This window comes from Lynx rufus, unplaced genomic scaffold, assembly GCF_022079265.1.
Source record: "Lynx rufus isolate CCGP_SWC_20201006 ecotype Redwood Valley unplaced genomic scaffold, mLynRuf1.p SCAF_1, whole genome shotgun sequence".
NCBI classification, from domain to species: Eukaryota; Metazoa; Chordata; class Mammalia; order Carnivora; family Felidae; genus Lynx; species Lynx rufus.
In genome coordinates, this window is record NW_025814823.1 from 7,938,841 (window position 1) to 7,965,631 (window position 26,791).

The following is a 26,791-nucleotide window of genomic DNA, read 5'->3' on the forward strand; positions in this document are numbered from 1 at the left end:
TCATTTCCCTAAATCCTAGGGGTACCTGAGAGATTTCCCCCAGAGAATAAAGGAAAATCTGTCCATGTTTTTCTGGTTTGTTCATATGGAAGATGAGAAAAAGAATTTAATAGAGATTATAACATGATCTTACTGAATTATTAACCACAGTTTACTGGAAAGGAAAAGATCCTCTGTCCAATTCGAAAATATTAAATTTAAAGAGCACTTAAAGCGATTTGCTTTTTGGCAGAGGCTAGGAGGGGGAGCAAACTATATCGCTCATGATAGGGTGCCTCTTGGCCAAAAGAGAACGTACATTTTTATAGCGCCTGCCCCAAACCCACCATGATCAGAAAGTCGAGGATGAATTTGCTTACCATATACGTGCACTGAGGTGTTAACGGATTTGAATGACGGGCCACTCTTCACATGACAAGTATAAAGTCCTTTGTCTCTGTTCTGCACATTGTATATCATAAGAACACTGTAGAACACATTAGCGTCGGAACTGCGTCGGCCAATTCGTTGCCTTATAGAAGCTCTCTTCTTTGCCTAGAAAGAAAATGTATGACAAATGTAGAAACAGTCTTGTTCACGCACAAGGGTACAGCATTTCTCAGGTTATGACGGAGAGCAACATTTTATGCCAAGAAGCAAACCCATCTAATGGCAAGATGTTTGGAAACTCTCTGTCTCCATGCGTTTCAAATACCTGCCCCAGTAACATTTGTTAGCACTTGGTTTTCTCCAGACGGACGTTCATGTGCGTTATCTCAACGGTTTCTCCCAACAACCCAGGGAGACGGGCAGCCTTGCTGCCCTTTGACAGGTGAAGAAACTGAAGTGTCAGAGACCACGATGGGCTGGAAACTCAGGCCTTCTGAGTGTCAATCTCGTGCCTTCCCTCTAAGCACACAGCCCTCTAAACAGTCTCCAGTTCTCTGCGCGTAGATATCACTAACTCAGGCAATCGTTATCTTTAGTGCCTGGCGTAATGACTGCTTCTCGAATAGAACACCACGTGGGTTTCCTTTTGCTCTCTTCCTAGAAATGAAGGAGACAGTCCCGAGTCCTGGCTGCACGCACTAAGCTGTAACCGTCCTGGCCTCGCGATCTCGCTCTTTGGGCGATGCTCTCCAACTTCGGCCAAATCACACCAAACGGATCTGAGGACGTGCAAAGCCACCTACCCACCAGTGGTGGCAGCGGTGGGATGTTGTCCCGTGTTTGCCTCACTGAACACCAAGAGCAGGCCCCGGGGCTCAGCGGGTGTAAATTGGCCACAATGACTCCTTCCTGGTTTTGAGAAGATGAGATCACATTGCCTTTTCCTTTCATTGTTCCTTCCCCGCCCCCGTGTTTTAGCATTACATTTTATAACACATAATATGTTTTTTCTCCCTCTCCATCCTTCCCCATGAGGAGGCATGGAAAAGAAAGACTTTGGAAGTTGTGCAGAACTGGTCTTTGGGTGTTAAACTTAGCACTCGTCTGTGCCATGTTTAAGAAACTTCTACCCACCTGTCCTTGCATTGCCCTGTTGAAACAGACACACGGTTAGGCCACTGTCTTCCTTCTCAGCAGAAACCAGAAGGAAGATGGCAATCACCACCGTCAAAAATCAGACAGTCGGTCCCCTAAATAGAGTTACGGAAAAGCCCTCGCTCTTTGTAGGTATTACTTCCGTCTTCTCGCTTAGAGAACTCTTGCCTTCTCAAAGTTGAATAACATTGGTATTGTTTCTGTCTTTGGAAAACAGCTGATCCTGGGGTTCAGATATCTGCTTTGGTCTAACACTGCAGCCATCAGCCACACCTAGCTATCAAAATTAAAATAAAAGGGGCGCCTGGGTGGCTCCATCAGCCGAGCGTCTGACTTCTGTGGCTCAGGTCATGATCTCACAGTTTTTGAGTTTGAGTCCCATGTCGGGCTCTGTGCTCAGGGCTCAGAGTCTGGAGCTGCTTCTCTCTCTCTCTCTCTCTCTCTCTCTCTCTCTCTCTCTCTCTCTCAAAAAGTAAGACATACATAAAAATTTTGAAAAAATAAAATAAAGTTTAAAAATCCAATTCCTTACTCACACCAGCCACATTCTAGGTGCTCATTAGTCATATGGGGCTAGTGGTTACTATATTAGGCAGCAAAGATATTTCAATCACAGAAAGTTCTGCTAGACAGTGCCATCTTAGAAGGTAACTGGGCGTCAGTAGATGTATCATCACACTCTGAGAGTAGAGCCACTAGCAGGGCAAGAGTTTCTTCCCTCCTGGCGTTTATTGAGAATATTTGATTTCTACCAAAACCCAGAAACATCACCGAGCTTGGGCTGTGCCGCGTCAATCATACTAACACACGGCAAGCGGGTGCCGCGGGGACAGTTCGAGTTTCTTAACCGTTGATCACAGACTCCCCATCTACACATTTTCAGACGATTGTTTGCAAGGATGTTTGCTTTGAATGAGGAAACCTGACTTGGCCTTTGTTCTTCTCGTTTTTCTGAAGGACAGCACTGCCCCTTTGTCACTTCACAGACGGAGTAGGGGATGGCTGGGCTGTAATATCTCCCCTTTCCAAACACGCTCCGATCAGGTGCCTGACTGTCGGCCAGTATCTTCAATTAATGCGCTGACAACAACTTTTTGTTGTTGTTCTTACAAAAGACAGTCCCTGCCTGGCATCTAGTGATAAATTTCTCTCTCATCTCTAAACCCCAGAGAAAGTTTCCAGGGATGAGACAATCCCCTCTTCCACCCGGAATCATGCGATAGAAATACCAGCCTAGACACTTCAAAACAAAACCTCCAGACATCAAAAGACCGTATCTGTGCACACATACTCCCAAAAGTCAGACCAGGAAAGCATCCCAGCAAACCCACAGCTTCCCTGTTGACTCCAACGGCCACAGGAGTCGGAATATCCTGATTTTTCCCACCTCAAAAACGCAGTGGCGTTTCACTCGCCAAAAATAAATATCGCCCTACGGGAGAAATAGAAAAAAACGTCACTCACTTCACCGGGATAACTCCAGGTCATTTGAACTCTTGTGTTCAAGGCAGTGGTAGTTGTACAGTTGAGAGTAAGAGTGCGACCTCGTAGCAACTTGACTGGGCTTGGAGTGCTTATTTGGGCATCTATGATTGTATTGGCTGCAAGCACAAGAAATGAGATTTTTTTTTTAAATCAAAGTTTCAGGGGCGCCCGGGTGGCTCAGTCGGTTAAGCGTCCGACTTCGGCTCAGGTCATGATCTCACGGCCCGTGAGTTCGAGCCCCGCGTCGGGCTCTGTGCTGACAGCCCAGAGCCTGGAGCCTGTTTCAGATTCTGTGTCTCCCTCTCTCTCTGCCCCTCCCCCGTTCATGCTCTCTCTCTCTCTGTCTCAAAAATAAATAAACGTTAAAAAAAATTTTTTAAATCAAAGTTTCATTAAGCAGATACACGCTGGAGCATTTTGGATCACGTCCATGCCTCTGGAACACCACTTACTTTGTCGATAGGTAAGATAGTTTGTCTTGTACAGATGTCCGTTGACTGTTGTTTCACACACCAGAAGCCCTATTTCTCTGTATGTGGCGTTTGCTATTATGAAACCCTTCCTGCTGTCCCAGGTTATTCGTTTTCCATCAGGGATCAGAGTATCATGTGGAAACTGAAAAGAAAGAGATGGGCTTGAACAAAATCGCACCAGCACCGTGGCGATACGGCTTCACCGATGGCTTCTGAAAACATAATTTTCACCGAAGATGCAAACAGTATAGGTAAAAACTCTAGTTTGTGCTAATTGGCTTTTTTGTTTTCTTCGCATGTAGCAAGAAACACACGATGATGACAAATTATAGTAATTATTATAAGAATTCATTATCAGCCTCAGTGACGAGCCGCACCCACCGAGGACGGACCCAGCTGTCACATCAGACTTCCAGTGGGAGCCCTTGTCACTTGGCCTCCGGGAATCAGCCTTGCAATAGACTGGCCTGATATTCGGTAGAGAAACCACTGAGGAATTTTTCCTCTGGGGCTGCCAGGTTACCCTCCCGAGTCCCATCATCTGGAGCTTTTAATAAGCCATAACTTGTCCTCCCATTTTTGCATGACTTAGTAAAGAGGTGGCTGTCCTAGGAGGACCGTAGATAATTCCAAGTCCTTGGAGATGCACACCATTGACTTGGCTCTCGCTGGGGTTATCGTCTGGGAGGGAAAATGCCAATGAAACGGACAGCAGACACAGCTGCAAACAGATGCAGAGTGCTGTCATGAATGAAGTGCTCTCAAATTCTCAGAAGCATTCCCAAACACAGTGAGTCCAAACGGAAGGAAGGAATCCATGATTTGATTGGCCCTTATGCCTTCTGCTGGACGCCAAGAACTTTATTTTTGAAGACGGCGATATAAACAACCCGCCTCGAGGTCAGGCTTTACTAAGGGGCATTGCTGCATACTGAGTGGTCCAGCCAAATTCCCCCGATGCCAGATCGCCAGCCCAATTTCAGAGGCAGAGCACCCTGGCTACCACTGTGACTTATCTCCCGCTAAAAAAGGAAAAAGAACCAGACTACCTTCCCACAACAGATTATAAAGGAAAAGGCCAAACTGCCCTGAAGAAGTTTCAGATCTTTTCTGTCTTCTTTTAAGAAAGTGCACCTTGCGTTCGCTCCTCTGTTTATCAATTATTTATATTGCTTGCTGAAGGAGCTAATCTGGCCGGGATTTGTGACTCTATGGCAGAAATTCCTATGTGAAAAGTCACCAGTGCCCTGTCTCCGAGAGCACGTCTGTGTTGGTCTATGTCTGTGTTTCTTAACTCTGAGAGGAACTGCAGCCTGTTTCTGAAGACCTGCACGCAAGTGAGGGACGCACTTCGTGTTTCAGTAAATCGTGAGTCCATCTGCAAACTTAGGAATGCTAGGTGGAAGAGAAAGAACCTTCTCCTCTAATTCGGTGCACACGATGAAGGGAAAAGCTCGGGAAAACTGAAGTCAGGGATTGAAATTTCTGATGCCTTAACAGCAGGTGAACGCAGGGGCGCCTGGGTGGCTCAGTCGGTTAAGCGTCTGACTCTGGGTTTCGGCCCAGGTCGTGATCTCCCGGTTCGTGGGTCCGAGCCCTGCATCGCGCTCCGTGCTGACAGTGCCGGGCTTGCTTGGGATGCTCTCTCTCCCTCTCCCTCTCTCTGCTCCTCCCCTACTCGGGCTCGCTCGCTCTCTCTGTCCAATAAATAAAGCTAAAACAGCATAGCTTTTTGCTGAATGTAAAAGGAATGTAAAAGGAAGGTTTGTTGATGGACTTCCTCAGCCCAACTGAAAAATATACTGAAGTTTCCTTTAAGGTTTTCGACTAAGATTCTCTTACTCTCATCTACCCTTACCGCCACTAATAGTATTCCACTGACAAAGAAACTTTGTTCAGAGGTGACAAGAGCTCATCAGCTACGGTGGTGGCTATGTGTGTCGTAAAGGGACAGGAGGATGAGCGGCCTCGAAAGAAAGGACTGTACGGGAGGCTGTCTTCAGGTGACCTTGGCTCTGCCACCGCTGGCCATGGGGAGAGGAGAGGGAGGGGACAGCAAGTTAAAAGGGTTAAGAGGAGAAGCGGGGGGCGGGGGGCGCGGAGATCTTAGAGCAACTTTAGGGCAACACAGACTCGTTCCAGTATATACGGGGCAAACCCAAACCCCTATTAGAACACTATGCCTTGCTCTCTTGCTTGTGTGTATTAGAGATCTTAGGTAGAAAAACTTCCTCCTCAAATTTGTACACGTGGGAATCTGGGAGTGTTTCTTACAACAGACCAGCGATCTGCGTTAGAGCAAAAAGGCAAGGGGCTTGCACGAAACAGAGACGTTCTATATTAATCACAGAGAGATGATTACGTCAAACTAAGAGGAATGGACACCATGCTTGATAAGAAATATCACTGGATAATCAATCAAGCATTGAGTATTAAAGTGTTAGACAGATACCCTCGAATGGGGGCTCAGTTTGGGCCAGGAACAGTTCCAAGGGCTTTTAATGTATCACCTCAGCTACTTCCTGACATCCACGTGAGGCGGGTGCTACTGTAATCACTCCTATCTCTCCAGTGAGGAAACTGAGGTGGAGGGAGCTCTGATAACTAGCCAGTTTGCCCAGCAGGTTAAGTGGTCGGGTGGTAAGAATCCAGGCAGCGTGCCACAGGGCTCTGCTCTTAACCATGCTGGCCTTTCTCCTGTACCAACTAAACCATTAGCAAAGGTGGCAAGGTCATGGAAGGAGGAGTCAAGATACGGATTCCGATGGCCATTGTGGCCTGTGGTGGGAGGGTCTTCAACTCCTCCAGAACCTCAGTTTTTCCTTCCACCAGTTGGGTTAGCTCCTCTGGCCATTTCCAGCGCTGAAATATACTGCTTTTCAACATGGGTGGTGACACACGGATATAATGGAAGCCAAGACCTGTCACCGATGGACTATATCGAGGGCTTCTATCAAATCAGTAATGTAGGAATGTGAAGGCAAGGGAAGAAGACGCTTCCATCATACTCCAGGATTCAAGGTCAACAGTGATAGCGAAAATCACTCTGAACTTTTCCAACTCGACTACCACCATCACCAAACTCCTCCGGAGTACCCACAGTGTGAGCCGTCGTGCTGGGTGCTGCCTTGGTGCTGCCTTGGGACAGCCTTAACTTCTTCCTTTAAAGCTCAAAGCTCTTAGGAGTCACCACAGCTTTCCGCCTGGGGAGTTCTTGTCCGACTTTCAACCCTAGTCCACTCCCAAACTCGTATTGCCGATGAATTAGCCGGAATGTCACATTTTAGTCCTTGTCTTTATTGGATTCGACTCCAAATCTTTTTCCTTCTCCACGTGCATAATTTATAACACGGTATAAAGAATAAAAAAATCTCAAGCATAACTTTCTCTCCCCCTCTCTTCCCTTTTCCTAAGCAGCTAAGTTTGGATGCCCAGCAGGAGATAAGCTTGTTGTTACCAGGAACTTCGCGACTCAAACCCACGGTGGTGGCTCCCTAGGCACTTGTCTCATCGTTCCGTCCTCAGCAAAACTCTAGATTAACCGCTCTCTGCCAAGCTACTGACTCACAGAAGCAAGAGAACTGGGTTTTTTTCCCCCACATCTGCAGACATTTGGATTTGTGGCAATACAGAAACATTCCCACAATTTTAGTTCTTTCATTATATTCACACACATTTATGCCCACGTTATCATTTTATTTCATTTAAATACATGCATGGGTACGACGTCTAGCACTTATCCTTTATAGTCAAAAGACACTCCAGAAAAGTCCACTGAGCAGCCCGAATGTCTGTAAGAAAACCATTCCAGAGCGATAAAATGACGAATTCACCGTGCTCATTTGCAGTAAAGGTATTCTGAGAGAAGCATTGCTCGGCTTTACCTTTTTTAAAGTAACAGTGATGTTAGGTGACGTGACCCGGCAGGGGATGACGACCTCCCTTCCTTCAGTCATATATATAATTTCAGGTATTTCACTGTGCATCTCTAAGAAAGGTCTATCTGTATCTGAATGAGAAGAAAATGCAAAAAAAAAAACAAAACAAAACATACATATAAGTGGTTGTATGAAGAACGTGTAGACATTATGGCTGGTGAAACAGTATGGTCATGTCAAAGGTCCCCCATCACGTGACCCATAAATTCACACATTCTCGTCTCTGAATTTGGCCCTCTGTTTTTGCCCAGGAAAAGAATGCCTCTATAGCGAACCAGGTTCCTTCTTCTGTTCCTGGCCTGGGGTCAGATTGCCCCTGATGCCCCGATATTGCAATTGTGAAACGGGCGGGGTGGCGGTGGGTTTAGGTCACTATGGGAAAGAAACCGTGAAAGTGCAGGGAAAAAGCAAGGAGAGTATTCTGCATGAACTTCTTGCCACAGCTACGCTAAGTGCCTCAGGAAGCGCCCTCCGGAGCCTTTGTAAGGAGTCAAAGGGCCCTGGATGCGATGGTCCGTTGACTTTGGAGCACAGATGACTGGCAGATAGAGGTAATGCAGACGTATCAACTTGGGAGACAGGATTCGCATTTGAATGACAGAAGCCTGACTTCAAGACCATCCCCAGCAGACTAATCATGAATGAGAAGCTCTGAGCTGCTTAGGACAAGGGGAAAGGTTGGAGAAGCAGTGTTGAAGACCACATTCACTTCACAGGCACATCAGAGGTCTCTGGCACGCACTACATACCTACGAATGGCATAACGTGTCCCAGTGCATGCAAAAGGACTGGAAAAGGCTTTAAACCATCACCCAGATACCACCCTTAAAAAGTATGGCATCTGGCCAAGTCTCAGAGGCCAGAAAGATTCAAACCACCTGTTCAGCTTCCCTGTGGTTCCTCTGGGGACCAGAAAGGCGTCATATGTCTTAGAAACATTTGCACGGTCTACCTTGCCCTTGCCCTCAAGAGCCCGCTGCCATTTCATGACCTCTTCAGGAGTCGCTGTGCTCCCATCTTCTGCCCTTGACTCCAGCCCACACGCCCAGATGGAAAGAACCCCAGTGTCTACTCTCTCCATCTGGGCCTGAAAGACCCAACTAGGTCCCCACCTGCTTGCTGTACTTTAGGAAGCTCACTCTGGATGCCGGATGGAGAATGGAAAGAAACAGAGCAAGAAGTAGGCAGTGGTTGCCTAGACTAGCTGGTGGCTATGAGGTTGTCATGGGTAGAACCGTGTCCCCCCAAAAAACACAAGGTTGAAGTCCTGACCCCCAGGACTTCAGAATGTGACCTCGTTTGGGTCAAATGGAACCACTGCCCATGAAATTATCAGTTACGTACGGCGGGCCCCTACTCTGGTGCGACTGGTGGCCATAAGAAGACGGGCCTACATTGACAGACGTCGGAGGGAGAAGCCACATGAAGACCCAGGGAGAGACTGGAGAGCCGCAGGTGCAAGTCAGGGGAGGCCAAGGATCACCAGCAACCACCACAAGGTAGGAAGAAGCCAGGGAGGGTCCCCCTGCCGGTGTCCGAGGTAGCGTGGCCCTCTGACACCTTGGCTTCAACTTCTAGTTTCTAGAACGTGAGACAATAAATTCCTGTAGTTTTAATCCCCCAACCCCTGCAAAAAAGATGATACTGCTGTAGCCTGCTTAAGATGGAATCATTTGGTACACACTAGATACTAGAAAGACCCTATTATCACAGCCCAGCTCACATGCCCTAGATTTCTAAATAATTCCTCCTTGTCCTCTGGGAAGCGTGCTGGGCCGGCCCCTTCCTTACACCCTTTCTCCGCCCAGCCCACCCTCTGGGCTTTCCCCTGGGCTATCCCACTTCAAATACTGGATGCTGAACGGGCAGGTTACTTCTCTGGCTACACGTTGGATGGAGAATTCCTAGAGAAGAAACAGACTGTAGTCATCCCCATCTGACGTGCACTGAACGAACGAATGATCAAACGAGCGAACAAATGAACAAAATGGATGAAGGGCTACCCAACAACCCTCCTTTCACAGATGAGAAGACGGAGGTGTAAATACGTGAAGTGACGTGAACAGAGCCAGGCCTGGAGGCCTCCTGACCTCCTTCCCCCGTCCCCACCCTCAGGGCTGGCATTCCCCCTCCCCTCCCTCCTTCCCCCTGCTCCCCCCCCCCCCCCCCCTGCTCAGGAAGGGCTGCATCTGGCAATCGCTCCTCAGAGACTGAGGCTAATTCTCAGACATTCAGTGGGGAAAGGATGTGCCCTGTGTCCTACTGTCTGGCAATGAAGCAGTTCTGAGAAGAGGACAATCACCAAGGGGCCAGGGCGGTGAGGGGAAGCCTGGGCACAAGGCCCTTACGAGGCTGAGTCGGAGGGAAGCAACAGATCATGGTGGTTAAGAGCACACAGGCCAATCATTTTAGCCTCTGTCCTTCATCTGCAAAATGAACTTCAAAGGGTTCTTATGAGGGTTACATGAAGAACACTTACCTGGCAGACAGTGACCACTATAGGCGTGGCTTTTCTTATTATTATGAGAGATTTGAACTTAGGGACAGGTGTTAGGGTATACAAAAATCGCAAATTATACCCATGATCTTAACGATAAAAGGCAGAAATACACATTCATATATGGCGTAGGAAAAAGACAAATGATTACACTAAAATGTTTGAGGAGTGGCTTTACAGATTATTTTCTTTTTTACCTTTTTATAGACTGTCAGACGGTCTAGAACGAGCATATGTTATTTTACAATAACATTTTGAATTATTGAAGGTAGGTCTCGAATTCTAAAGCAGCGTCCATTTTTACTTGAGGAAAACTATCAATTCTGCATTGGATTTATTTCAGCTTTGCACAACAGAATGGGACGTTAACTGCACAGTTAATATGATATTTCTACCGGGAGAGCTCAGTGGGCGTAGTGACATACGGAGGGAGGAAAAGTTAATTATGCAGAGACAAAGATTCACTTATCAGCACAAAATTCCTCCCCTAAATAAAGTTGCTGAGCTAGACTTTCAGCCAGAAACTATTGGGATTTGATCATTCCTTTCCTTCCTCCCGTGAGTCTGTATTTTTGTCTTCTTTGTGAGTCCCAAGGTAAACACAAACACCAGGAAATGGTTTAATTCATGTAACTGAACTGTAGATCCTTCACATTTAATTTGCGGTCTCCTTAAGCAATAGTTTTCAACAAAGGGCCCTGGCATAAAAAGTTTGTGCAGGAAACAGTAAACATCAGTGCAGTCATTTCTAGGCTAATGAATGCCAATCCCAAATGAAAACAGAAGAGGTAAACTCACCGTGCCTTTGAATTTCTCCTTTCCTTTTGTCACTTTGGGTCGCCCAAACGCTTGAATTTTACTACAGCTATTGGCCTTTAAAAGCCAATACCCATACCAGCTCTGGGCGCACTACGGTTCTGTTCAAAACTTCAGTGAATTGCGTCCGTCCCAACACAATGCAAGACACATCATTTGTATCAAGTCAACAGCAGCATTAAAATCCACTGTGTTTGCAAATCGGCTGATGACTGCGGATACACACACACGCGCGCGCACACACACGCACACAATATGCTCTGGGCTTATTAATAGTATATACTTCCTCTGCAATTTGCTTCAAGGAAGGGCCAAGAATGAACTTGCCTGACATATTCTAATACAAACATTTTTTGTTTTGTAGGACCATAGATACAGAAGAGGTCACGGTTCCATTAATATCACCAGTAAAACCACTTACAACTCCCATAGGACGCATTTGTCTTTGTCACAAAATTAAAAATGACTTCTAAACCCCGCCAGCACTGCAGAGTGGTTTCCTGAGGCCAAATTGGCTGGTTGTCGAGTGAGGAAGAGCTGCTCCAAAGATTGTCGGTGTTCTGGCAGTGCAGACATGCTGTCACCAGGGACTCGCTCCGACGCACAGCTAGGTAGAGGTCATGCCACCCTCCCCTCTCTGAGCCCTCAGAGCTCAAAGCCATGAGAGGAAACTGGCACAGAATAGGAGGTTTTCTCATCCAATGCGAGTATCTGGGCTACATCCTTCAGGACAACGAGCGGGCTCGGACACAGAGAAAGATCAAACAGGGACCCTTGCTCTGAATGGTATTACATCTATTTTTTAAACGGGTTTTTCGTTTTTCCTTTTGAAATATGTACTCGTTCTGGCACATTAAGGCACACAGACACAGAAGCCCCAGCATGCCGTCCTCATTCCACTCCATCTCCACCGGCTTCGCCTGGTAGTTCTTCCACTGGGTTCGGAGCAAGCAAAGGACTCAAAAAATTCAAGGAAGCTCTGCGGAGTTGGAGAGGAGCTCAAAAGTAAATCTCTTATTTCCGAGCACCTTCTCATTTGTATGATTTTTATGAGATTTTTCCTAATTTCCTTTCATTTCAGTTTCTTTACCTCTAATTCCTGGTCATGAGGACGCCTCATTATTTTAAAGAAGGATGTGATTTTAATTGATTGAGGACGAAGTGAGGAGGATGAACCAATCCCATGAAAAGGGCTCCCTCTAGACACAGGAGTCTTCATATCACACGGGTCCTTCATATTGTGGCCCATACTTAGTGCCCAAGGAGAGTCGGTTGATCAGGAAAATATTTCATTTGAAATACAAGCAAAAAAAAAAAATTGTGGGGCCGGGGGATGCAATTCCCACACTGACTTATAGGGCCCATCAAAGCCTTTGCAAATTCGAAGCAGAGCTTTGGAGCAACCAGAAGAAAGCTGAAGTTGCTATACTAATATTAGATAAAATATACTCTAAAACAAGAAATGTTGCTAGAGATAAAGAAGGATACTTTATAATAAGAATGGGGTCAATGTATCAGGAAGATATAATTATAAACATATGCAACTAACAACAGGTACCAAAATACAGGAGGCAAAAACTGACAGAAACGAAGACAGAAATAGACAACTCAACAGTCATAGATGAAAATCTCAATATCCCACTTTCAATAACGGCAGAACAACTAGACAGAAAATAAAAAAGAGGACTCGAACAACACTACTAACCAACCAGACCAAACAGACACCTGTAAGAGATCCATCACAGTAGTATATACATTCCTCTCAAGTACACAGCGAACATTCTCTAGGATAAATTGTATGCTAGGCCATGGAACAAACCATGGATAAAAGGATAGGAATAAGACAAAGCGTGTTCTCCAACTACTGTGGAATGAAAACAGAAGTCAGTAACAGCAAGAAACTTGGAAGGAGCACACATTAAACAACACATTCCTAACCAGCAAACGAAGCAAAGAAGAAATCAAAAGGGAAATTAGAAAATACCTTGAGATGAATGAAAATGAAGACATCACATTCCAAAACTTATGGGATGGAGCTAAAATTTATAGCTGTGTTGAGGGAAATTTATAGTTGCATGCCTACAACTTGAAAAAGGAGTAAGAGATCTCAAACCAATAACCCACTCTTCCACCTTAGAACTCTAGGGAAAGAACAGGAGACTAAATCGAAAGGGAGCAATAGGGAGGAAAGAATGAAGATTAGAGTAGAAATTAATGAAATAGAGAACAGGAAAACAATAAAGCAAAATCCGTGAAACCGAGAGCTAGTTCTTTGAAAAGATGAACAAATTGGAAAACCTTTAAACAGACAAACCAAGACAAGAAAAAGAGAAGACAAATCAATAAATCAGAGATGAAACAGTAGGCATTACTAAATGTCTAAATTACTAAAATAAAAAGCATTATAAAGGAACATTGTAATTGTTTGCCAGTAAGTTCGATAACATGAAATGGACAAGTTCCTACAAAGACATGTACTACAGAAACTAACTCAACGAGAAAGGGACCACCCAAATAGACCCATAGTAAATAAAGAGACTGAATTAGTAACCCAAATATTACCAACAAAGAAAAGCCCAGGCCCAGATGGCAAGAGAATTTTATCAAACATTTAAATAACTAACACCAACTCTTCAAAAAACTTTTCTAAAACAGAAGGGAAAACTTCCCAATTCATTCGATGAGGGTAGTGTTACCCTGATACCGAAACCAAAGATATCACAAGGAAACCACAGATCAGTATCTTTTGTGAATGTGGACAGAAAAAAACCTCAATAAAACACTAGCACATTGAATATATATAAAGAGACTTATACATCATAACTAAGTGGGATTTGTTCCAGGAATGCAAGACTGGTTTAATATCCAAAAATCAACATCGTTAATATACCATATCAGTAGAATAAAAAACAAAAGGCACACGATCATTTCAATAGATGCAGAAAAAGCATTTGACAAAAGCCAAACCCCTTTCATGATAAAAACACTCAACAAACCGGTAATAGAAAAGAACTTCCTCAACCTGCTAAGGGCGTCTGCAAAAACAAACAAACAAACAAACAAACAAACAAACCAAGACAAAACAAAACCTAACAACCAACAACCAATGTCATACTAATGATGAAATACTGGATGCTTTCCCCTTAAGATTAGGAGCAAGGCAAGGTCACTATTTCGATTCAACACTGCACTAGAGGCTCAATGGCTATCATAAATAATGCAATATCCTAGCCAGCACAATTAGGCAAGAAGAAGAAAAAATAAAAGGCACCCATATTTGAAAAGAAGAGGTAAAATTTTGTTTTCAGATGACATACTCTTCTATTTAGAAAATCCTAAGGAATTCACTAAAAAAAACTATTAGAACAGTAAATAAGATTGCAGGATCCAAGATCAACATACAAAAATGAGTTATATTTCTATATACTTGCAATGAACAATCTGAAAATGAAATTAAGAAAACAATTCCCACAGCATCATAAAGAAAAAAGTACTCAAGAATACGTTTAGCACAAGAAGTGTAAAACTTATACTTTGAAACTATAAAAACATTGTGGAAAGAAATTAAAAGATACAAATAAATTTTTGAAGCATCCCATGTTCATGGATTGATATTAAGATGGAGCCAAAGTATGGAAAGAACCTGAATGTCCCTGACTGATGAATGGACAAAGAAGATGTGGTGTATATATATTCAGCGGAATGTTACTCAGCGATGAAAAATAATGAAATCCTGCCATTTGCAACAATGTGGATGGAACTAGAGAATATTATGCTAAGCAAAATAAGTCAGTCAGAAAAAGATATATGATTTCACTCATATGTGGAATTTGAGAAACTCAAATGAACATAGGGGAAGGGAAAGAAAAATAAGATGAAAACAGAAAGGGAGGCAAACCATAAGAGACTCTTAAATACAGAGAACAAACTTAGGGTTGCTGGAGGGGAGGTGGGTGGGGCATGGGTTAAATGGATGATGGGCATTAAGGAGGCACTTTCCAGGATAAACACTGGGTGTCATGTGTAAGAGATAAACCACTGGGTTCTACTAAAGCCAAGACAACAGTGTTTGTTACCTAACTAGAATTTAAATTTTCAAAAACGATGGCACTGCTCCCCAAATTATTCTATAGATTCCATGCAATCCCTATCAGCATTCCAGCTAACCTGACAAGCTGATTCTAAACTTCAAAATTGCGAAGAATCCAGAGCAGCCAAAATAATCTTGAAAAAGAAGACTAAAGTCGGAAGACTTTCACTTCTCAATTTCAGAAGTTACTACTAAGCCTGTAAATGACAGCGACTAAGACAGTGTGATACTGGCATAAGGACAGACACACAGATCAATGGAGTAGAACTAAGACTCCAGAAATAAGTCAATGAGTCTACAGTCAATTGAGCTTTGGCAAGGGTGCCAAGATCATTCAGTGGGAAAAGCATGGGCTTTCCAACAAATGGTGAAGTAACTTCACATGCAAGGAAATGGGGTTGTACTTTACATCACACCATACACAGATATTAACTCAAAATGGATGGAAGCCCTAAACGCTAAAACTAAAACTTTAAAACTTAAAAAGAGCCACAGAGGTAAATCTTCGTGATCTCAGCTTTGGCATTGGGTTCTTACATACAATACAAGCAACAAAAGAAAAACAATAGATGAATTGTGCTTCATCAAAATTTAAAACTTTTGTGCTTCAAACAGTACTATCAGGAAAGTGAAAAGAACTCACGGAATGAGAGAAAATATTTGCAAATTATAGATCTGATAAGGGATTTGTATCTAGAATATCTAGAATATGTTTATACATATCTAGAATACATTAAAACCTAGACATATACATGTATCTACAACATACAGCACAATATTTTATGCCTAGGTGATATTAAGTATACTTCTATAATTATATAAAATTTATTAATATAATAAAAAATTGAGGAACTCTTACAACTCATTAATAAAGACAAATAGCCTAATGAAAAAGGCTATTTTTGGGGCTCCTGGGTGGCTCAGTCGGTTGAGCGTCCGACTTCAGTTCAGGTCATGATCTCACGGTCGATGAGTTCAAGCCCCATGTCGGGCTCTGTGTTGACAGCGCAGAGCCTGGAGCCTGCTTCGGATTCTGTGTCTCCCTCTCTCTCTCTCTGCCCCTCTCCCCTCATGCTCTGTCTCTCTCTGTGTCAAAAATAAACATTAAAAAAATTTTGAAAAAGGCTATTTTTTCACAGCCTGGAAAAAGGCTCTGAATAGACCTTTCTCCAAAGAAGATACACCAGTGGCTAAGAAGCACAAAAAGAGATGCTCAACATCATGAACCATCAGCAAAATTCAAATCCAAACCACAACAAGATCCTGCTTCACATCCAGTAGGATGGCAACAACAACAACAACAACAACAACAACAACAACAACAATAATAAAACAACCCACACTAACAAGTACTGGCCAGGATTTGGAGAAACTGGAACGCTCATGTACTGTTGGTGGGAACGTAAAATGGTGTAGCCCTTCGGAAAAACAGTCTGGCATTTCTTCACGTGGCTAAACGTAGAGTTACCATATGACCCGGCAATTCCTCCCCTAGGTACCTTCCCAAGAAAGCGAAGACTTACGTCCGCACAAAAACTTGTATACGAATGTCATGGCCAAAAGGTGGGAACAACTCAGATGTCCGTGTACTGATAAACGGAGAGCTAAAAGGTGGTAAACCCATACAGTGGGATGCCATCCAGGGAACAAAAAGAAATGAAACGCTGACACGTGGCACAACGTAACGTGGATAAGCTTTGAAACGTGCTGAGTGAAAAAAGCCAGCATGTATTGATATATTTAATGACGAAATGCCACGTATTTCGTTATTCTCTTTATATGAAATATCCAGACGAGGCAAACCGATCAGGACAGAAGGAGATTAGTGGTCGCTTCGGGCCAGGAGGGAAGGAGGGATAAATGGTGGTATTTCTGAAATTCAGTCGGTGGAGCGTCCAACTTCCGCTCAGGTCATGATCTCACGGTTCCTGAGTTCGAGCCCCACATGGGGCTCTGTGCTGACAGCTCAGAGCCTGGAGGTTTCTGCCAGTTAGGTCAGATACGGTACACAGATCTTTCTGTTACAGCAAGGCAAACCCAGAAAGCTCCTCATGTTCCAGACTCAAGCTGCTATCCTAAACTTTCAACGATTTTTAAATGTATTATGCATGCGGTACAAAATAAGAAACACCTCCGTGTACAAAAGCTCTTTCCTGACTACCCTTCTTCAGAAGAGAAACAGGTTTTGCCTGGTCTCACATCGAGGCCCCACTGACCTAATTACAGCAGCTAACTGGATATAGCAAGAGAGGAGAAAAGGGCGAGGGTTAGAAAGGAGAGAAGAGAACACAGAAGACAGTCCGCCCTTGTTCCTTCCTCTTGCGTTTCCACGAACTCGCTCTTTGAAACATGGGTGGCTAGCTGTAGATCAGGGTAATCAACCACCTCTCAGCCCCGTGTCCAGCACTGGCTGGACAGAGCCAGCTAATGTTTCTGGAGAAGATGTCAGGAGCAGCAAGAAAAAAGGTGAAATCAGGACACATCACGTACCCAGCACTGTGCATGAAGCAGTCTGTGAACTCAAGGTCCTTATGCTGTAGTCTAGCCGTACGGTCAAGGCACATGCTTCTCCCACACAGACGTGCTCAGACTGACTACAGGAAAAAGTACTAAATGCTGCTTTAAAGGAGAATGGGAATATCATTCTTTAAAAACCACAGCTAAGATCTAGATAAGTTAGTTGAAGATCTAAACAAGAGTGCAGCGCTGGGTAGACGGAAATCTCGACCCGACCACAAGATCAAGGCAGGCCAAGGTCTCAGGCTTCCCCTGTGCCCTGGAACCCCGCTCACTGGGTGTTCACACCGAGCTGCTTAGCGGATTTTGGGGTTCACCGAATGAGTGACCTTTGTCAAGCTCTTCATCTTCATCAACTGTAGCATCCCAAAAAGAAAAGGAAAAGAGAAGGACAGAAAAGATGGTAAGAAGGAAGAGAGGAAGAGTGGCAAAGGAAGGAAGGAAGGGAAGAAGGGAGGGAGGGAGGGAAGGAGCGAGGGAGGGAAGGAAGGAAGGAAGGAAGGAAGGAAGGGAAGAAGGAAAGATGGAAGGAAGGAAAGAAGGAAGGAAGGGAGGGAGGGAGGAAGGAAGGAAGAAAAGAAGGAAAGATGGAAGGAAGGATGGACAGATGGAAAGATGGAAGAAAGGACAGATGGCAGGAAGCAAGGAAAGAAATGAAATGGAAATGAAGGAGAGAGGAGAGGAAAAAACAAGGAGCTCTGAAGGACTACTGTGACTCTTTCTTCTACCGCCAAGATCTTGGCCATGGTCCCAAGTCCTATTATTCCCAGTTCTACCTCTGAATCATCAGTTGCAAAACTGTTAACAGGCTTTTACGATATCCTATCCCAGTCTCTCATGTTAAAGAAGAGGAAACAGAGGCCCAGAGAGGAGAGGCCTTCCCACAAGCACAGGAATAGTATTAATGGCTGAGCCAAAACTGGATTCAGGTTTCCTGATTCTAGACCATTCTCTCTCCACCAAATCAAAATCTGGCCCTAACCCTCCTGAGTGACTCGGGAGCAACACCACCTTCAAATACCCACCTCAATGGGAGAAATGGTGGCACAGAGGAGGGGTGACACGGAGCTTCTGACAGAAGTTAAAAATACAAAACAAGAGACTGGTAAGTAATTCTCACTATTAAGATCCAGCTGAGTTAGCTCTCTCTGCTGTAAGGTGCCAGCGCCCCTGTGGTCATCTCTGCGACAGCCCCGTCCCCACCCAGGGCGGTCAGAGAAAGCCCTGTTTTACCAGGGCTGGAAATCCTGCCAAGGGTACAGCCAGCAAGTACAGGACACGGGTTCTCCCAGGGGGCAGCGATCGGGCTAGCGTTCCTTCCACAGTCGAGGGCACAGGGAGTCAGCAGCCAGGGCTCTGTTCACATCCTACACGGGCAACCTGTGCCACCACGGGACTCTCCGGCCACAGCCTCCTCACCTAGGAAATGCAGCAAGCACTCTCCCACACCCACGCTGATGATCCGTCGTTCATTCACTTGAAAGGTTCCCACTGGGCGTCGCACAGTGACATCCCTCTGCGGGCCGGGCGGGGGAGGCAAACGAACGGAGCAGCAGGATGAGAGACGGTGAGAAAGCTGGCCGTTGGGCGCGTGGGGACCAGGTCTGAGAGAGGCAATCCTTACTCGGGGTGGCCGGCGGTTGCCAAGTGGAACAGGGGCCAGGAGGGCTAATTTCCAGTTTGCAAAGACAAGCAGGGAATCGGGTTTTGATGCGAAGTCCTCTAATTATTAAATATTGGCAGCCAAAAGCACTGTGCCTGCCAGTCAAAACGTATGTCGGCTGAATGTGGCCCCCACGCTTGCAGTCCACAGTCCTGTGCCACGCTGCACCTCCCCCCCCCCCCCAGCTCCGGTTTACATTGCACACAAAGCCCCGAGGGGGCTGGGGCAGAAGCCCGGGCAGGGTCATGTTGGAAAAGAGCGGGGGCTTCGGAATCACCCCGATCTGGGTCCAAAGCCGGACGTGCGCCACCTCGAGCACCGTATCAGATTTCTGCAACTTTTCCGTAAAAGGCGACCTACGATGGAATTTATTCCAGTGGGCTGTTTGTACGAAGCACGTAACGAACCTGAGCCACATGTCGGTAAGTGACAGCGACACGTGCCAAGTCCCCGGTGAGTCTCAACAGCGGGAGGACGCTGAGGCATCATCTCGTCCAAACCCACCCAGTGAGCACCTGCCCTATGTTTGAATAGCCAGACACACGGGGAACTCACCACGTCCCGAGACACTTCATTTTGGACAGCTTTGGACGTTAGAAAGTGTTTCCTTATGTCAAGCTGAAAGCTGCCTATCTTGACTTCTTTCGTTCTTAGATAGCAGCTCTGTCATCTAGGGTCATAGAGCTGAAGAAGCTTGGTCTCTTCCTCATATAAGAAAACTTTGGGGGCGCCTGGGTGGCTCAGTCGGTTACGCGTCCGACTTCGGCTCAGGTCACGATCTCACGGTCCGTGAGTTCGAGCCCCGCATCGGGCTCTGTGCTGATGGCTCAGAGCCTGGAGCCTGCTTCAGATTCTGTGTCTCCCTCTCTCTCTGGCCCTCCCCCCGTTCATGCTCTGTCTCTCTCTGTCTCAAAAATAAATAAAAACATTAAAAAAAAAATTTTTTTTTTAAAAAAAGAAAACTTTGAAAGGGGCTATCACATAGTGCCTCCTATTTTCCCCCGTGCAATTCTTTACCTCTTCAAACATTTCAGTTCCTTTCTCGGGTTGTTCCTTGCCAGCGAAGATCATAAAGTCATCCAATTATTTAAAGCCCCCAACCCTTTGAGGCGGGTGCCCATTTTACAGATGGTGACAATGCAGTTTGGAGGGGTCGAGCAACTTGCTTAAAATTCCCGTTTTCGTGGTCCGTCCTGAAGCACAAACTAAACGGCAAGACGGGCACCGCCTTTATTCCGAATGCCACGTATTTACTAATGCAGCCCGAGACTGGATTCATTGCCTTGGCCGATGTGGAGTCTCCCTCGTGCGCGCTCGTTCAGCCACAGCCTCTCCCAGACGGCCCTAGGGCGGCCAGTGGGTTTTGCAAGCCACACATAGTCCTTCACACTAATTACTGTCACATCTCATTTTGTTAATCCCAGCTCTCTATTCTGTCTGCAGGAGACTTTTTGGATCGTGATCCCGTCACATGACAGGTGAGTTCTTGCTCCCAAGGTTTTACTCATTTGCTCAGCGTGCCCTCAATTTCCTTGTCCAAGTCCGGGAGGTGAGGTAAGGCTAGCGTAACTGAAAAATCCCACATCGGTCTCTTTTATTTGGCGAACATTCTTGAGCACTTCCCGTCACTGGACCCTGCACCGGGTGCTTAAGCTCGCACTGTCAGCCCTGGTCCTCCCAGAGGCTGGGGGGCGGGGGGGGGGCGTCCCATGTGAAAGGAATGTTCCAAAGCTAGTTCGGGGGACCCTGAGGAGGTTTCCAGAATGGGGGGGGGTGTTTAACTCGAGACCTGCTGGTACAGAAGAGCTGGAGGGAGGCATGGGAAGGCGGGGCGGGGGGAAGCACCCCAGGCAGAAGGTCCCTAGTCTGTGTTCCTTGGCTCATCATAACCTATTTCATTTGCTCGAACAATTACCGGCCCCTTGAGAGTTGAGGGCCTCATCTCTGTGATTTCTACTCTGCCCAGCATGCCGCCTTTCACACAGAGTGATTACCGCCAATTGGTCCTCCCAAGTGCAGGCACAGGGCTGTGTCTATTATCTCATTTAATCTCCTAATGACGCCAGAAGTAATACTCTCCCCATCTTACAGGCAAGGAAGCTGAGGCTCAGCAGCTGGTCGAATGAACAACAGGAGGCGTCGTCACAGTAGACACGCAGGTGGTCCACACGGCAGGCCCAACGCTAAAACGCAATGTTTCACCCTCACCTCGCAAGTTCACGGGTACGACCTCTCGACCGTTGGAGGTGGGGAAGGGCAAGCACTTTCCTGCCTTCTCTACCATGTACCACATGCGGGACTTGTGGCAGCAAGTTCCCTGGCCCTTCTGTGAAATGGAGACAAGAATGACAGCGTCACTCGCAGGGCTTCACCATATGCGAAGTGCTTAGCATGGCGTCCAGCCGGGTAAGACCTTGGGGTTAACGATCGTTCTTACTAAGGAATTTGTCCAAAGTCAAAGACTTAGCCGGAATCAGAACAGGGATTTGAACCTAATTGGAATCCGAGCATGTCGTTGACGTGGTGGACATGTGATGAGGGAAAGCAGGGAGGGTGTTTACGGTCCCAGTAAGTCACCGATTTTTAAGCAGCACCATCGGTGAGCCACGAGGATGCCCAGGTAACCCAGAAAGCATGCCACAGACGACCAAACAACGGATCTTTTCAAGAGTAAAGGAAAACTTAAGAGTATCAGACCCGCAAGGACCATAAAGATCAAAACAGATCTTCTCTTGGTCTCCGGGCAGGGCAGGCATTTTGTTATCATTGTTAAAGAACGTTACAAAATGTCAGAAACTTAAAGCCTTTTCAGCTTAAGGGGATTTCTCCTTGAAAAAGTCCCTTGCTCGTTTTTCTTAAAAGATTACTTAAAGGAGATTTTTAAAAATCCTTAAAACCATAAAGTTTTGAGGTACTGTTTTCCACGCTTCTTCACCGTAGAAGGAAAATGACAGGGTATGGTCAGTTTTATTGCCTTTGGACTTCACTGCCATCCTGAGATTTCACGATCGTACCTCAATCGTTAACGTCTCGAAGTCTTAGGTTGTGTCCAAATGGCTCAATCGAGACTATGTTCATTCTGATTATTTTTTAGTATTTATGTAGCTGTACTCAAGGCCTGGTGATACCCAAGTGTGCAGTTGCTAGTAAAGCTTAGCAGGCCGGCATGCCCATATTTTCTGGTAGGGAGCCTAGGGAGTGTTGGGAAATGCTCTCTTTCTGAAGGAACGGCCCAAACTTTTGGCAGGTACCATCAAGTGCTCAGGCCGAATCCCTAGGAATATGCTAGGTGAACCCAAGGTCTGGGGCAGGGGCTAAGGAAAGAGAATGCAATGCTCTCGACTATCAACAGATCTACCAACATGAGTGGTTTCTATCCCAGTCACATGGAAGTGTTTTCTATGGCCAAAGACCCTTGGCGTCTAATGACAAAAATGTTTCTAGAAAGGAAATGTGAAATGTCAGGGCTTAAAGATACCAAGAAGGCCTTCTATCAAAATTTCACATAGCTGGAAAGGAGAATGGATAAGAGTTAAGTTACTCTTCTCTAAACTCTCTCCATGTGGTCCTAATCAGCTGTCCCCAGTGATGGATAGAATGGATAATCTCCTTCATGCTTGGGCCCTAGAGGGAGTACAGACCTAGGGTGTAGAGGGGTCTGTTTCCCAAGGAAAAAATTCTGCCATTCCAATCAACAGTGTCATCAGTGTATATTTTAAATCCTAGAGATATTTCCTTCCCTTTTTACACAACCTCATCAACATGCAAAAAAGAAAAAAAAAAAAAAACCCAACTGGCAAAATCTGACCTTGCACTAGATTTCTGATGAAGCTGTATGCAGAGACAGGCCAGAATGTTCCCAGGAATTCCTTAAAGAAGATCATTTGTGGTAGAATTCCGGAAATGCAAATGAGCCTGAAAGTGCTATCGTTTTTGGAAGCCCACCTGGGTTTCCAGGAGGCCGAGAGCCCCAACTTTGTTCACCCCCATGTGATCATCTGTCTCCTGAACAAACACATGAGGCAACGATGTTAAAATGGCAACAAATGAAAACTGACTTTTAAAACCGGAGATGCCCTTCAACATTAACCAAGCAATAACAGATAACGTCATAGATTTTTGCCAGGAAATCCAGACCTAAAGAATTCAGCCAGCTAGTCCGGGTAAGAGTTTTGTTTGTCAGAGTCGGTCTCTGAATTTTCTTTCGTTCTACAGAATGTAAACTGTTTAAGCCTCTCTCCCCTTGGAGGAGAATTCTGACGAAGAGGAACGGGATTTTCTCTTTAAAGTTTCTCTCACGAAAACATGCCAGCGATTCCGCTGAAAGGATTTTAGAAGCTCTGAGAGTCTGCCCGGCCCCGCGATGCCCTCCCCGCGCATCACGGTCCTGGCCCACACGGCGCGGTGGATCTGACCGGGCAGGCCAGAGGATGCAATCCCAACAGCCTTTGCGCGTGCCACCTTACAAATGTTGTCATCACCGCGGGGGAAAAGGTGGAAGCCACGAGGCTCCGTAAGTAAATCTGCATGCAGACCACTACTGTTTTCACTGATGTCCCTGCGTGTAAGGGCAGCTCGGCTGGTTGGATTGGCCACACCAGGAGAGCAAACTGGGCAACAAATGCTAACTGCCCAGACATCACCCGGCTGAGCTGTGTCACCTGAGCAGCCGGCGAGGGACCCGCTGTGCGTGAGACCCGGGTAGGAACCCAATGGAGGGCAGTGTTAGAACATCCACGCTTCACGGGACACTGGCACGGGGGACTCAAGAAGGACCGCTGAAGATTCGTCTTCACTCCTTAGAAAGACCCACTCTTTGGGCACCTGGGTGGCTCAGTCAGTTAAACGTCCGACTTCTGCTCAGGTCCTGATCCCGTGGTTTGTGGGCTCGAGCCCCGTGTCAAGCTCTGTGCTGACAGCTCAGAGCCTGGAGCCTACTTCACATTCTCTCCCTCTCTCTCTCTCCCTCTCTCTCTCTCTCTCTGTCTCTGCCCCTCCCCAACTCATGCCATCTCTCTCTCAGAAAATAAAGGTTAAAAAACATTTTTTTTTAAAAGACCCACTTTTGAACAACAGTTGTTCTCGAAGAAAGCTAAACTTGTGCATCTTAAAATGCTCCCAAATCTATTTTGAGTCATGGTCCTAGCCCAGGGGGACTCCAAAATCGTTAAGACCCCTGAACTTTGCTCTCCGTGCCTCCCACAGAACAGGCGACGGGGCCTTGCACGGAGCAGATGTGTGACCCACGTCTGCAGATCACCTCCGTCTGCCGACGGCCCCTCCGGGGTCACACCGATTTGCGGGAGACGCGTTTCGGGAACGCGGTGACTGTCCTGTACAGGAGCACTCAGCAGCGGGGCGGTCACATCCACGGGAGGAGAGCGGTTCTCTCCACCACGGAGCTGTCCCCACGCCTCTGCGTCAGCACGGTGCCAAAAACACCGTCGTGCTTATAACTGGTGCTGTTTCCCTCAACACAAAGTATAGGGATGACCTACGCTGTCTACACTAGCTAACACTTTACTAAGTTTACTTGCTTAAACTTGGGGAAGTTTGAAATTTTTAACTGACTCTACTGAGCTCCATAATAAGACATACATTTTACATGAGACTCTTTAAACTTTTGTTTCCGTTTGATCCACATATGCGCACGCACACACACGTAAAATACAAGTGTGTACATGTGTGTATGCGTATGTGCATAACGTGGAAACAAAAGTTTTATTTAAAAGTTTCCCTATGGGGCGCCTGGGTGGCTCAGTCGGTTAAGCGTCCGACTTCAACTCAGGTCACGATCTCGCGGTCCCCGAGTTCGAGCCCCACGTCAGGCTCTGGGCTGATGGCTCAGAGCCTGGAGCCTATTTCCGATTCTGTGTCTCCCTCTCTCTCTGCCCCTCCCCCGTTCATGCTCTGTCTCTCTCTGTCCCCAAAATAAACATTAAAAAAAAAAGTTAAAAAAAAAAAGTTTCCCTAAATAACACTGACCCTTGCGTTTTGCAATATACTTGGATATTTTCCATTCTATTCTGCTTTATTGTTACTGTTTTAATGCCGATTACAACCCATTAATTTGCTTCCACAGACCATTAGCAGGTTGGGATGTACGTTTTAAAAAGCTCTGACCACACCTGGGTGGCTCAGTCGGCGAGGCAGCCGACTTGGGCTCAGGTCATGATCTCATGGTCCGTGAGTTTGAGCCCCGTGTTGGGCTCTGTTTTGACAGCTCAGAGCCTGGAGCCTGCTTCAGATTCGGTTGTCTCCCTCACTCTCTGCCCCTCCCCTGCTCGTGCTCTGTCTCTCTCTTTCAAAAATAAACATTAAAAATTTTAATAAAAAAATTAATTAAATTAAATAAAAGATAAAAAGCCCTGATCAACTTGGTAAATAGAGTGACGTCTCCTTCCCATGTCGCGTGAGCTAGAACACAGCAGGGTAACGGAGCACCGGGCGTGCGACTGGCACCCAAACAGGTGACTCTTCCCAACAGGCGACAACACAAGGCTCTCTGGGATCAAGAGAAGTTTCTCTAAGGTCTATCTGTCGCTCGGAAAAACACTCTGAAACCAGCTTAGCCGATCACTCCTCGAGAGAAAAAGAAATTGAATTTGAAATTTAAAAAATTTTAAGAACGAGACAATCCACCGAATGACAATTAGTGTTGTCTGAAGTCAGCAGCTGAAACGCCAGGGTCGTGACAACACCCGGGGATCACCCGGATCCCCATCCTGGCTTGTCATTTTATTAGCTCTGTCTCATGAAGGTCGCTGAAGCTGCTCTCTCATCCAGAAAAGGGAAGAAATAAGACCCGCATAGTTTATCTCAGAGATAATTATGTAAAAGCTCTTCAGGAAACTGAAGTACTGTACAAACGAGTACATCGGGCTGTGCCCTAGTGACTCAGTCGTTAAGACGTTGGCTCAGGTCATGATCTCACGGCTTGTGACTTCAAGCCCTGTGTCCTGCATCAGGCTCTGCACTGACAGTATGCAGCCTGCTTTGGATTCTCTGTCTCCCTCTCCCTCTGCCCCTTTCCTCCTTGTGCGCTCTCTCTCTCTCTCTCGCAAAAATAAACATTTAAAAAATAAAAACAAAAACAAGTGAGTAATTGGACCCTTCTCAGAATGTCTGTGCCATTAGTATTTTTATTTGCTGGGCGTCCCATAGCCAGGTAGAGCTCTTTCTCATTTTCCGTGAAGGCGTGATGATCATTCCCTCCCAGAGTATCTGGAAAATGCTTTTAAGTAATTTCTGTGCCCAACATGGGGTTCGAACTCATGACCCCAAGAGCGAGAGTCACATGCTCCACTGAATGAGCCAGCCAGGTGTCCCATCTCTCCCAGAATATCAGAGTTATTAGAACCTCTACTACTTTTCATTGATGTACCCAGCGTGTCTGATCATCTTTTTTTTTTTTTTTTACCTGAAATTAAGCTGCTATGCACGTCTCATGAGTTTTACACATAGGAGAGAATCTGTTACGAAAATTCTCCACTTTGTTTCCATAGTCTCGGAGAGAAAAGCAATCAGGTAAAGAGAAGCAGGATAAAAAAAAGATGAGTTTCTTCTACAGGGAAGAGGTAGGAGATATTCACCCAGCAGGTAACACATGCACATCCATTTTTTCCCCCTTTTCCATTCTAATTTTTCAACAGAGGACATTATTCTTAAATAGCCCGGAAAGGCTCAGTCGTGGAGAGAGGAGGAATCCAGGATGACTTCACAGTGTGGGGAACTCATCATGCTAAGTTCAAGGTCTTCGTAACTAAACCGGAGACGCTGACAAAATAT

At 45.9% G+C, this 26,791-nt stretch overlaps 1 protein-coding gene across 1 annotated transcript in view; it reads right to left on the minus strand.

The window, feature by feature from the left end:
• The window catches only part of FLT1 (fms related receptor tyrosine kinase 1), a 177,251-nt gene that overhangs the window by 117,194 nt on the left and 33,266 nt on the right, over positions 1 to 26,791 (minus strand). The window contains exons 7-10 of the mRNA XM_047073320.1: positions 7,367 to 7,491; positions 3,462 to 3,624; positions 2,989 to 3,125; positions 360 to 534 (exon numbers count right to left, since the gene is read on the minus strand). Coding sequence (XP_046929276.1) covers positions 360 to 534; positions 2,989 to 3,125; positions 3,462 to 3,624; positions 7,367 to 7,491 — 600 coding nt within the window. The remainder of the gene's footprint in view (positions 1 to 359; positions 535 to 2,988; positions 3,126 to 3,461; positions 3,625 to 7,366; positions 7,492 to 26,791) is intronic.